This window comes from Mirounga leonina, unplaced genomic scaffold (assembly GCF_011800145.1).
Source record: "Mirounga leonina isolate KUSES-001 unplaced genomic scaffold, KU_Mleo_1.0 Mir_53, whole genome shotgun sequence".
Taxonomy (NCBI): domain Eukaryota; kingdom Metazoa; phylum Chordata; class Mammalia; order Carnivora; family Phocidae; genus Mirounga; species Mirounga leonina.
The window spans coordinates 5,697,079-5,709,483 of NW_023270807.1; the positions used below are offsets into that span (position 1 = coordinate 5,697,079).

General features: G+C 39.2%; 1 protein-coding gene and 1 pseudogene across 1 annotated transcript in view; both read left to right on the forward strand.

The window, feature by feature from the left end:
- Window positions 1–12,405, forward strand: part of DNAH8 (dynein axonemal heavy chain 8) — a 397,226-nt gene that overhangs the window by 60,020 nt on the left and 324,801 nt on the right. Inside the window, exon 11 of the mRNA XM_034991238.1 lies at window positions 2,511–2,612. Coding sequence (XP_034847129.1) covers window positions 2,511–2,612 — 102 coding nt within the window. The remainder of the gene's footprint in view (window positions 1–2,510; window positions 2,613–12,405) is intronic.
- Window positions 4,098–6,821, forward strand: LOC118001211 (annotated as a pseudogene).

Below are 12,405 nucleotides of genomic sequence, written 5' to 3' on the forward strand. Positions count from 1 at the left end.
TTCCTTCCTTCCTTCCTTCCTTCCTTCCTTCCTTCCTTCCTTCCTTCCTTCCTTCCTTCCTTTGAGAGAAAGAAGTGGTGGGGAGGGGCAGAGGGAAAGGGGGAGAGAGAATCCTAAGCAGGCTCCACAGTGAGCATGGAGCCCGACATGGAGCTCGATCTCATGACCTGGAGATCATGGCTGGTGCTTTTCTAATTTATTCATTCCAAATAGTTTTGCTCAAGAGCCAGGAATTGTGTGCATGATTGACAACACTTCTTTAGCTGCTCCCACCAGTACTGTAATTTGTGTAAAATCTTCCTCTGTTGTGACATATGGTTCATTACTTAAATAATTTGAAAAAACATCCAAGAGACACATAAATAAAATTTCTTTGTAATTCAAGCAGAACATAAATATATAAAGTAACAGTCACATCTCAACTCTCTTTTTAAAAAACTAATCAATAGATTTAATCATTATCCATCTCTTAAACAGGGGAAGAATGTTAGGATTTTTCCCCATCATTTGTCTCTTTCTTGCTATATATGTCTCACGCTGAGATTTCTTGTTCTACATTTTTGTTAATAATTTTAAACTATTTTGTCTAATAGTTTGTTAATATTATGAATCCCCATGTGTTCAGAATAAAATCTAAGCATTGCTAGTTTCTTTGATCACCTCTCTCTTGTGATTTCTACATCTTTCTCCATCTTGGATTCATTATTTCTTTGGCTGAAAAGTATTCTCAAGTGGTTCTTTCAGAGATGGTCTGTATGTGGTGAACCTCCTGAATTCCTGCATGTTTGAAAATAGCTTAATTTTGTCCTGCTACTCAAATGTTAGTTTCAGTGGGATTCCAGGTTCAACATAATTTTCTCCTGGAAACTTGAAGTATTGTTGTCTCTTATCCAGTACTGTTGATGAGAAATTTATGCTAATATGATTCTTTTTCCTTTGTAGGCAACCTGTCTTATTCTTTCAAGAAGTTTTTAGGATTTTTTCTTTATCCTTGAACTTGTAAAATTTCAAAGTGATGTGGTTCTTTTTACATTTATGTTGTTCTATACTTGCTAGATTGTTGCAATCCAGAAACTTTCGTCTCTATTCCTGGGAAATTTCCCTCTTTTTTCCTTTGAGTATTCCTTACCTACCTGTTCAGTTTATTCTGTCCCCTTGAATTTAACTTCCATTTCTCTTAATGTTTTGTTTTGTTTTTTCAGTTTCTGTCCTTTGACCTTTCAGCTCACTCTTTTGTTCTTCGTTTATGTCCCAGTTGTTGGTCAGTTCATCAATAGAATTTTTTTATTTTGATAATAAAAATTTTAATTTCCAAGTTCTCTAGTTGTTTTTTTTTGTGATGTAAAATACTCTCATATCTTTCTCATGTAGTTAATAAAAGATATCTTAAAATATTTTACATATCTTTTTTTGTATTTCCTCTGTTGAGTTTAAAGCCTCTGTTACCATGTTTCTTTTCTTTTTATTTTTTAAAGATATATTTATTTATATTTAGAGAAAGAGAGAGTGTGTGAAAGTATGAGTGGGGGAAGGGGCAGAGGGAGAAGGAGAGAGAGAATTCTCAAGCTGACTCCTCACTAAGCACAGAGCCTAATGTGGGGCTCAATCTCACAACTCTGAGAGCATGACCTGACCTGAAATCAAGAGTCTGATGCTTAACTGACTGAGCCACCCAGGCGCCCCACCATGTTTATTTTCTTTAGTTGTTTGGTGATTCTGGGTTGTCTGCCCATCTTTGTATTTAAGTCCTAATTTGCCTGCTTGTTCTGTTTCTTGTGGTCTGTCTCTTATGTGTGGGGGTGTGGCAGGTAGGGAATGTGAAGAGCTTTTTCTCTAACATGTCCTCCTGGGGTGCAATAGCTACCTGGGGCATAGTCCACACTCATGGCTCTGTCCTGTCAGCATATGCCATTGTTGCCCGCTGTACAAGTTGCTCCAAATTCAGTGTGTAGGGTCACAACCAAGGGCCACCTCCCATTGTCTCCACCTCAAAGATTTCCACCTTCACAGTAACCTTCTCCAGAAGGGGTTCTGGTTTTCTGTCATCTTTTTTTTTTTTTTTTCCTCTTGTAGATTTGATCCTGTGTGCTTTCTATATTTTAGGAATTCTCCAAAATTTCTGTGTGTCGGCCTGCCCTCTCAATCTAAGCTCCTGACTGTTTTTTCCCCCCTCACTATTTTGGGGTATGTGAGAGGTGGTTAACTTTAAATTTAGTTTGCATGTTGAAGGATGGTGAAGAATGACACTTGGATCCTAGTTAGAGGAAAAATAGACAAAAGGAAAATATAGTTGACTTCAGAAATTATGGTCCCTGTGATGTTGACTTAAATGCAGTAAAAAATTTGAGCTGTCTTGGTTTTGATGGAATGTGTATTTCTTTGTTTTTTATATTGTGATTCATTCCTCCCATAAGTTTACTGTTTATCATATTTTTATGCTTGTGGTTTAAAAATCTTAAATTTTATTTCTCTCTTCACCTATAGCTATTTTGGACTTGTATTTATTTTAGGTAACAAATCAAATGGTGACGGCATGTAAAGCATATATTACTGATGGAGGAACCGTCCATGTATGGGATCAGGAAACACTGCTTGTATTAAAGAAAATTCAGGTTTGTAGAGATATTCTTATTTTCATACAGTAAAGCTTTCACCACCTGGCCCATTTTTTTTTTTTTACTTTGTTCATTCACAAAACATGTTAAAAACATTGTAAAGAATAGCACGAGAATATAAATAGACCTCATTAAAATTATTGGCTTCCCTTAATATTTAGTGCAGGATCCTTTAGTGTAAAATTTAGTTCTCATCTTCTCCATGGCTGCCTATAGTGGACACCTCTTGCTGTCTCATATTCCCTGGTCCCCACCTTTCACTGCAGCCCCTGTTAATTTCATTTTCTTGACTTTTTGCATTGGCTAGGACTGACATGCATTCTTAAATAGTCAAGGTGATTATTGGCGTCTGGTTTTGATCTTCTTTTGGAAGAGAATGTTTCTGACATTTCTAACATTTCCCCATTTTGATGTATTCATAGGTTTTAAATACATCTTTGATCAGATTAAGGAAGTTCTGCTCCTAGTCTTACTCCTAGGACATATTTTTTAAAGCTATGAATGGGCTTTAAAAAATGTTTTTCTGCACATATTTATTGAGATGCTTATTAGATTTTTCTCAATCTGTTAGTGTAATAGATGACATTTTTAGGTTTTCTAAAATGAAACTTTCTGGGTCATGGTGTAAATTTTTTTTTAAAGATTTTATTTATTTATTTGTCAGAGAGCATGCACACACAAGCGGGGGGAGCAGCAGAGGCAGAGGGAGAAGCAGGCTCCCCGCTGAGCAAGGAGCCCAATGTGGGACTCGATCCCAGGACCCTGGGATCAGAACCTGAGCCAAAGGCAGATGTTTAACCGACAGCCACCCAGCTGTTCCATGGTCTAATTTTTAAAAAAAAATTTTTTTAAACACTCTAAAATTTGGGTTGCTACAATTTTATTTAGGAGTTTTTGCAACTATATTCATGAGAGATAGAGAGCCTGTAAATTTCCTTTGTCATACTGTCCTTGTCAGTGTTTTTGGCACTAAGGTCTCAGCCTCAGTGGAGGAGGAGGAGGGGCAGGTAGTATTCCCCCCTCTTATATTCTATGGAAAAGTTTGCAGAAAATTAAAAGGATCTGTTTTTTGAAAGTCTTCAGGAAATGACCACAGCAGGAAGGCTGCATCCGGAAGTGGTTATTGGCAGTCCTCATGTGCTGCTCCCTGGGCTTTAGGGAGCCAAGGCACCAGGCTGGAACTGGGAGGGAGAGCCAGAAAGGATGCTCAGCGCCCTCCAACTGGGATGTGAAGCACTGTATTTATGGGGCTTTACCATGCTCTGAGCTCTGGAACCAGACAATAAAAAAGAATGGTGAGGGAACAGAAGATGAAGAATTAGTTACTGAGATGAGGAAACCCAAGGGACCCCCATGAGAGAAAAAGCTGTTTTTCCCTTCCCTTTGCTTCTTTTCCAGCTTCTGTTCTTGCTAGGACCTGCACCCTCACCCCACTTTACACATGCCTTGTAATGCAAATTACTTATGTTCTCCTTGTAATGGACAAAGAGATAATGACATCTTTGAAGTCTTCCAGCACAGTAGATGATATCTAAGGAATGACCAGGCAGAGCCATCGTGTGCCTATTCCAGACCATTGGCCCTGGACATCTCAATGCCAAGACCCCTGGCTTCAGGGAATGAGGAATTATGAAGGACACCTGGACCCTGTCCTGTTCTGCCCAGTTCCTATACGCCTAGGAGGACACGTGCACCAGACCACGATTGCCAATAAAAACTCCAGACCCCAAGCAAAGATGACTCATGCTCCTATCCTTTCTGAGTCGTATCTGCTCTCTCTACATCATCAATAAACTCTGCTCTCACCTTCTGCTGGCTCACATTTGATTTCCATCCTGGGTGAAGCCAAGGACCCTCTTGGCTGGTCCTGTGGGACCCCGTCTCTGGTCTCAGACCTGGCATGCTTGCATCATTAGGACAGTTTCTTATGCTGAAAATACTTGATCCCGAAGACTGGAAGAACCAGGCTCATTATGGGGTTCTTGGACTTGGCCATGTAAGACACAGAATTACAGAGACAGACCAAAACTGCTCATAAAGCAGTGGTGTTAAAACAGCCCTGAAAGAAGCTGGTGACCCAATAAAAGAAGATCATGGCTACTTCATAACTACGGGCATAATGAAACCTTATGAAATGTCTGACCCAGTGAAAATAAGAGAATCTAAGAGATGCAGCTTACTTTTCATAAGTCTGTTCCTTCTAAAAGTAAGGCAAAGGACAGTTTCTTCAGAGTGTTTTCCCTAGGGCTTGAAAGGAATTCTAGATCATTAAATAATAAAAAGGCTCCTAAACTTGGTGATATGAAGTCACCATTTGAAGATGTAGAGACATTTTATTCCTTCTGGTATATTTTTTACTCCCGGAGACAGTCTTTGTATTTAAATGAAGAAGCAGGATGTCATGATGACAGGAGATGGATTGAAAAACAAGACAGAGCAACAGGGCACCAAGAAAAAAAGAACTGAGCTGAATGAGAACGTTAATTGATAATGCATGTAGTTGTGATGCAAGGATAAACACATTCTAAAAAGAAAAAGCCAAGAAAGAAACAGAGAAGAAAGTGAGTGCAGAAGGAAAACAGAAGATGTCAGAAGCTAAAGAAAAAGATTAGCTGAATCCAAAGCTGCTTGGGTTGCTAAGGAGAAGGGAGTGGAGGTCAGTCAATAGGCATTATTGTCAAGGAAGGAAAAGATACCCAGAAAAAAAAAAAAAGCCATTAAAAGGGAAAGGCAAAAACTTCAAAATTCATGGGAAACCTGGAATTGCTTTTCTTTTTTCTTTTTTAAAAGATTTTATTAATTTAAGACATAGAGATACAGAGAGAGAGAGAGCATGAGCAGGGGGAGAGGAAGAGGGAGAGGGAGAAGCAGGCTTCCCATTGAGCCAGGAGCCCAATGCAGGGCTCGATCCCAGGACCCTGGGATCATGACCTGAGCTAAAGGCAGACGCTTAACCATCTAAACCACCCAGGCGCCCCTGGAATTGCTTTTCTGAGAATGAGATGGGGCAGGTTGGAAGGAAGAAGTGGAAAAACTTTCAGATATGTTCCAACTAGCAAGCTTAGGTACTTACATGAAATGCATCAGCATCTACAAAAGAAGTAGGAAAGCCTGCTCTGGTAAAACAGATAGAAGACACATATTGCATGGAGCACTGGGTGTTATACACAAACAGTGAATCATGGAACAACTACATCAAAAACTAATGATGTAATGTATGGTGACTAATATAATAAAATTAATTAAAAAAAAGAGAAACAAATGAGTAACAGAAAAGAGAGAGAAGAAGCTGCGGCTTGTATGTGACAAGCATCTAAGAATGGAGAGACATCAACTGCCAAAGGTGGAAATGGCAGTAAAAACTGGTCAGAAGAGAATTGACCTGCAATTACTAATCAAAGCTGTGAATTTCCTTGCTGGAACAAATTCAAGATGGGAAGTAAGGGTTGTGGACCCAGTTCTAGTGTGTGTGTGTGTAGGGGGGAGGGGGCAGTTCCCCACACCAACGAGTGATTCTTGGACACTGAGTGTCCTACAGTTTAACTCAATTTTGACATATCTACCTGGAGATAGCATCACATCCCACAGGTTAAATCCCACAATAGTGGGGCTTCAGATGCCAGTAGTAAGTCCAGGTTGTCACACATGCTTTTGACTGACTGGCTGTAGATCAGAGGTTCCAATGACACCCTCAGACCTTGAGTTCCAGTAATTTGCTAGCGTGGTTCACAGAACTCAGAGAAGCATTTTACTCAATTACTAGATTACTGGTTTATTATACAAGAACACTACTCAGGAACAGGCAGATGGAAGAGGTACATATAGGGCAAGGCATGGGGAAAAGGCACAGAGCTTGCATGCCCTCTCAGAGTGCACCACTCTCCCAGGATCTCCTTGTGTTCACCAACCCGGAAGTTCTCCAACCCCCATCTTTCTGGGTTTTTATGGAGGTTTCATTACATTTCATAGGCATGATTGATCAACTCCTTGTCCATTGGTGGTTGATTCAAACTTTAGGCCCCCCCCTTCCCAGAATCAGGGGGTAGGACATTCCTGGTTGGTTCCCCTGGCAACCAGCCCCCACCCTTAGGTGCTTCCAGAAGTCACCTCATAATGTAAACCCAGTTGTGGTGGAAAGGGGCTTGTTATGAATAACAAGACACCCATTTCACCTTTATGGCTCAAAAGCAATTTCAAGAACTGAAGAAAAGAGATCGAATCTTGTAACAAAATATACTCCCACTGTTCTTATAATTTGGGAAATTGCAAGGTTTTTGGGAGCTGTGAGCCAGGAACTATGGATAAAAACCAAATATATATGAGAAATGTATTTTGGTCATCGGAATGACCAAATATATATATTTCTTATAAATCACAGTATCACAGGAAGCTGTTGCTGACTACATGAACACATATTCTTTTTATGGAGTTGGCAAAAAAAGAGTCTCCAAAGTCATGACCTTCATCAAAAAAGATGGTGCACTACAAGGAGTCATACCTCAAGCTGACAGTATGACAGCTTTTTGAAAGTCTGCACACATTTCACCTCTTGGACAACAGAGAAACAGAAGCTTTTGCAACAAGCTTTGAAAACCTATCCAATAAATACACCTGAAAAATGGGGGAAAAATAGCAGAAGCATTGCCTCATAGGACGGAAAAAGAGTACCTGAAATAATATAAGGAACTTGTTGAAACCGTAAAAACAAAGAAAGATGCTCAAGAACAAGTGCTGAGTGCAAGTAGAGTCACGACATGACTTAGTAATAATCTTTGTCATGTGTGCCTTTTAAAAATAAAACTGAAAATATTATATTAAAAAAAAAGGTCTGGTAGAACTCATCTATTAAGTCACCTAGGCTTGACATTTTCTTTGTGGGAAGATTTTAAAATTGTTTTTGTTTTTTACAATTGAAGTTTTAAAATTGTGACAAAATATACATAACATAAAATTTACCATTTTAACCATTTCCAAGCCTGTGGTTCAGTGGCATCCCAATATTGTGCATCCATCATGACTTTACATTTCCAGAACTTTTGCATCATCCCAAACTGAAACTCTGTACCCACTAAACAATAACTCCTGAAACTCTCCTCCCCACAACCTCTGGGAACCTGTGTTCTATTTTCTGTCTCTATAAATTTGCCTATTCTAGGTACCCCCTTTAAGTGGAATCTTACAGTGTTTGTCCTTTTGTGACTGGCTTCTTTCCCTTAGCAAGTTCAGTCATGTAGGTAGCATATGTCAGAATTTCATTCCTTTTTATGGCTAAGTAATGTTCCATTATATGGATATACCACATTTTAAAATCAATTCATCTGTTGATAGACATCTGGATTATTACCACCATTTATCTTTGTGAGTAATTCTGCTATGAACACTGGTGTGCAATTATCTGTTTGAGTCTTTGCTTCCAATTCTTTTGGAAGTATATAGGGTATATACCTAGAACTGGAAGTGCTAGGCAATATAGTAATTTTATGTTTAATTTTTTGAGGAACCACCAAACTATTTTCCGCAGTGGCTGTATCATTTCACATTGCCATCAGCAATGCAGGAGGGTTCCAGTTTCTCCACATCCTTGCAAATGCTTGTTATTTTCCATTTTGTTGATAATAGCGATCCTGATTGGGTGTGAAGTGGTATCTCACTGTGGTTTTGATTTGCATTTCCCTAATGGCTAGTTATGATTGAGCATCTTTTCATGTGCTTATTGGCCATTTGTATATCTTCTTTTTTTTATAATTTTTTTTATTATGTTATGTTATTATGTTATTATGTTATGTTAGTCACATACAGTACATCTTTAGTTTTTGATGTAGTGTTCCATGATTCATTGTTTGCATATAACACCAAGTGCTCCATGAAATACCTGCCCTCCTTAATACCCATCACCAGGCTTACCCCTTTCCCCACCCTCTCTCCTCTAAAACCCTCAGTTTGATAACTTCTTTGGAGAAATGTCTATTCAAGTCCTTTACCTTATTTGTCCAACATGAAGAGATTGAGTGGTGAAGAGGAAGTAATATAAAGTAATTGCTATTAGATGGTATATTCCATGAGGGTAGGGGTCTTATCTTTATTCCTAGCATCTCAAGGAGTTCCTAACACTTGGTGGGTACTAATAAACTATTGTTAGATGAGTGAAAAATAATCAGTGACCTTGAATGGAGCAATTATGTTGTTTTGGAGATTGAGATAGAAGAGGGAAGATGTATGAGACCATTTATTCACAAATCTGAATGTTTATAGGAATCACCCAGGAACTTGTTAAAAATATAGATTCCTGAGTCTCGCTCACAGAAATTCTGATTTAGTGGCTGTGGTAGGCAGAAAATAGCTCCCCAAAGATGTCCATGTCCTAATCCCTGGAACAGGTGAATATATTATGTTATATGAAAAGAAAATAAGATTGTAGATAGAATTAGTGTTGCTAATCAGCTGACTTTGCATGGGGAGATTATCCTGGATTATCCAAGTGGTCCCAATGTAATTGCAAGAGTCCTTATTTGCAAGGAGGGAGATGGAAGAGTGAGAACCAGAGAGATGGGGCTGTGATGAAGATTTGACTGGCCATTGGTAGCTTTGGAAAAGTTTAACATTATTTTTTTTAAATTTTTTTATTGATATGTTAATCACCATACATTACATCATTAGTTTTTGATGTAGTGTTCCATGATTCACTGTTTGTGCATAACACCCAGTGCTCCATGCAGAACGTTCCCTCTTTAATACCCATCACCAGGCTAACCTATCCTCCCACCCCCCTCCCCTCTAGAATCCTCAGTTTGTTTTACAGAGTCCATTGTCTCTCAAGGTTTGTCTCCCCCTCCAATTTCCCCCCCTTCATTCTTCCCCTCCTGCTATCTTCTTCTTCTTTTTTTTTTCTTAACATATACTGCATTATTTGTTTCAGAAGTACAGATCTGTGATTCAACAGTCTTGCACAATTCACAGTGCGCACCATAGCACATACCCTCCCCAGTGTCTATCACCCAGCCACCCCATCCCTCCCACCCCACCCCCTACTGAAGCAACCCTGTTTGTTTCCTGAGATTAAGAATTCCTCATATCAGTGAAGTCATATGATACATGTCTTTCTCTGTTTGACTTATTTCGCTCAGCATAATATCGTCCAGTTCCAACCACGTCATTGCAAATGGCAAGATCTCATTCCTTTTGATGGCTGCATAATATTCCATTTTATATATATACCACATCTTTATCCATTCGTCTGTCGATGGACATGTTGGCTCCTTCCACAGTTTGGCTATTGTGGACATTGCTGCTATAAACATCGGGGTGCATGTACCCCTTTGGATCCCTACATTTGTATCTTTGAGGTAAATACCCAGTAGTGCAATTGCTGGATCATATGGTAGCTCTATTTTCAACTTTTTGAGGAACCTCCATACTGTTTTCCAGAGTGGCTGCACCAGCTTACATTCCCACCAACAGTGTAGGAGGGTTCCCCTTTCTCCGCATCCCCGCCAACATCTGTCGTTTCCTGACTTGTTAATTTTAGCCATTCTGACTGGTGTGAGGTGGTATCTCATGGAGGTTTTGATTTGGATTTCCCTGATGCCGAGCGATGTTGAGCACTTTTTCATGTGTCTGTTGGCCATTTGGATGTCTTCTTTGGAAAAATGTCTGTTCATGTCTTCTGCCCATTTCTTGATTGGATTCTTTGTCCTTTGGGTGTTGAGTTTGATAAGTTCTTTGTAGATTTTGGATACTAGCCCTTCATCTGATATGTCATTTGCAAATATCTTCTCCCATTCTGTCGGTTGTCTTTTGGTTTTGTTGACTGTTTCTTTTGCTGTGCAAAAGCTTTTTATCTTGATGAAGTCCCAATAGTTCATTTTGCCCTTGCTTCCCTTGCCTTTGGCGATGTTTCTAGGAAGAAGTTGCTTCGGCTGAGGTCGAAGAGGTTGCTGCCTGTGTTCTCCTTTAGGATTTTGATGGACTCCTGTCTCACATTGAGGTCTTTCAACCATTTGGAGTCTATTTTTGTGTGTGGTGTAAGGAAATGGTCCAGTTTCATTCTTCTGCATGTGGCTGTCCGATTTTCCCAACACCATTTGTTGAGGAGACTGTCTTTTTTCCATTGGACGTTCTTTCCTGCTTTGTCGAAGATTAGTTGACCATAGAATTGAGGGTCCACTTCTGGGCTCTCTATTCTGTTCCATTGATCTATGTGTCTGTTTTTGTGCCAGTACCATACTGTCTGGATGATGACAGCTTTGTAATAGAGCTGGAAGTCCGGAATTGTGATGCCACCAGTTTTGCTTTTCTTTTTCAACATTCCTCTGGCTATTTGGGGTCTTTTTTCATTCCATACAAATTTTAGGATTATTTGTTCCATTTCTTTGAAAAAAGTGGATGGTCTTTTGATGGGGATTGCATTGAATGTGTACATTGCTCTAGGTAGCATTGACATCTTCCCAATATTTGTTCTTCCAATCCATGAGCATGGAACGTTTTTCCATTTCTTTGTGTCTTCCTCAATTTGTTTCATGAGTATTTTGTAGCTTTCTGAGTACAGATCCTTTGCCTCTTTGGTTAGATTTATTCCTAGGTATCTTATGGTTTTGGGTGCAATTGTAAATGGGATCGACTCCTTAATTTCTCCTTCTTCTGTCTTGTTGTTGATGTATAGGAATGCCACTGATTTCTGTGCATTGTTTTTATATCCTGCCAGTTTACTGAATTCCTGTATGAGTTCTAGCAGTGTTGAGGTGGAGTCTTTTGGGTTTTCCACATAAAGTATCATATCATCTGCAAAGAGTGAGAGTTTGACTTCTTTGCCAATTCAGATGCCTTTTATTTCTTTTTGTTGTCTGATTGGCTGTGGCTAGGACTTTAGTACTATGTTGAATAGCAGTGGTGATAGTGGACATCCCTGCTGTGTTCCTGACCTTAGGGGGAAAGCTCTCAGTTTTTCCCCATTGAGAATGATATTTGCTGTGGGTTTTTCATAGATGACTTTTATGATATTGAGGTATGTACCCTCTATCCCTATACTCTGAAGAGTTTTAATCAAGAAAGGATGCTGTACTTTGTCAAATGCTTTTTCTGCATCTATTGAGAGGATCATATAGTTCTTGTTCTTTCTTTGATTAATGTATTGTATCACATTGATTGATTTGTGGATGTTGAACCAACCTTGGAGCCCAGGGATACATCCCACTTGGTCGTGGTGAATAATCCTTTTAATGTACTGTTGGATCCTATTGGCTAGTATTTTGGTGAGAATTTTTGCATCCATGTTCATCAGGGATATTGGTCTGTAATTCTCCTTTTTGATGGGGTCTTTGTCTGGTTTGGGGATCAAGGTATTAGTGGCCTCATAAAACGAGTTTGGAAGTTTGCCTTCCATTTCTATTTTTTGGAACAGTTTCATAAGAATAGGTATTAATTCTTCTTGAAATGTTTGGTAGAATTCCCCTGGGAAGCCATCTGGCCCTGGGCTTTTGTTTGTTGGGAGATTTTTGATGACTGCTTCAATGTCCTTAGTGGTTATAGGTCTGTTCAGGTTTTCTATTCCTTCCTGGTTCAGTTGTGGTAGTTGATACATCTCTAGGAATGCATCCATTTCTTCCAGGTTATCTAATTTGCTGGCATACAGTTGCTCATAATATGTTCTTATAATTGTTTGTATTTCTCTGGTGTTGGTTGAGATCTCTCCTCTTTCATTCATGATTTTGTTGATTTGGGTCATTTCTCTTTTCTTTTTGATAAGTCTGGCCAGGCGTTTATCAATCTTGTTAATTCTTTGAAAGAAACAGCT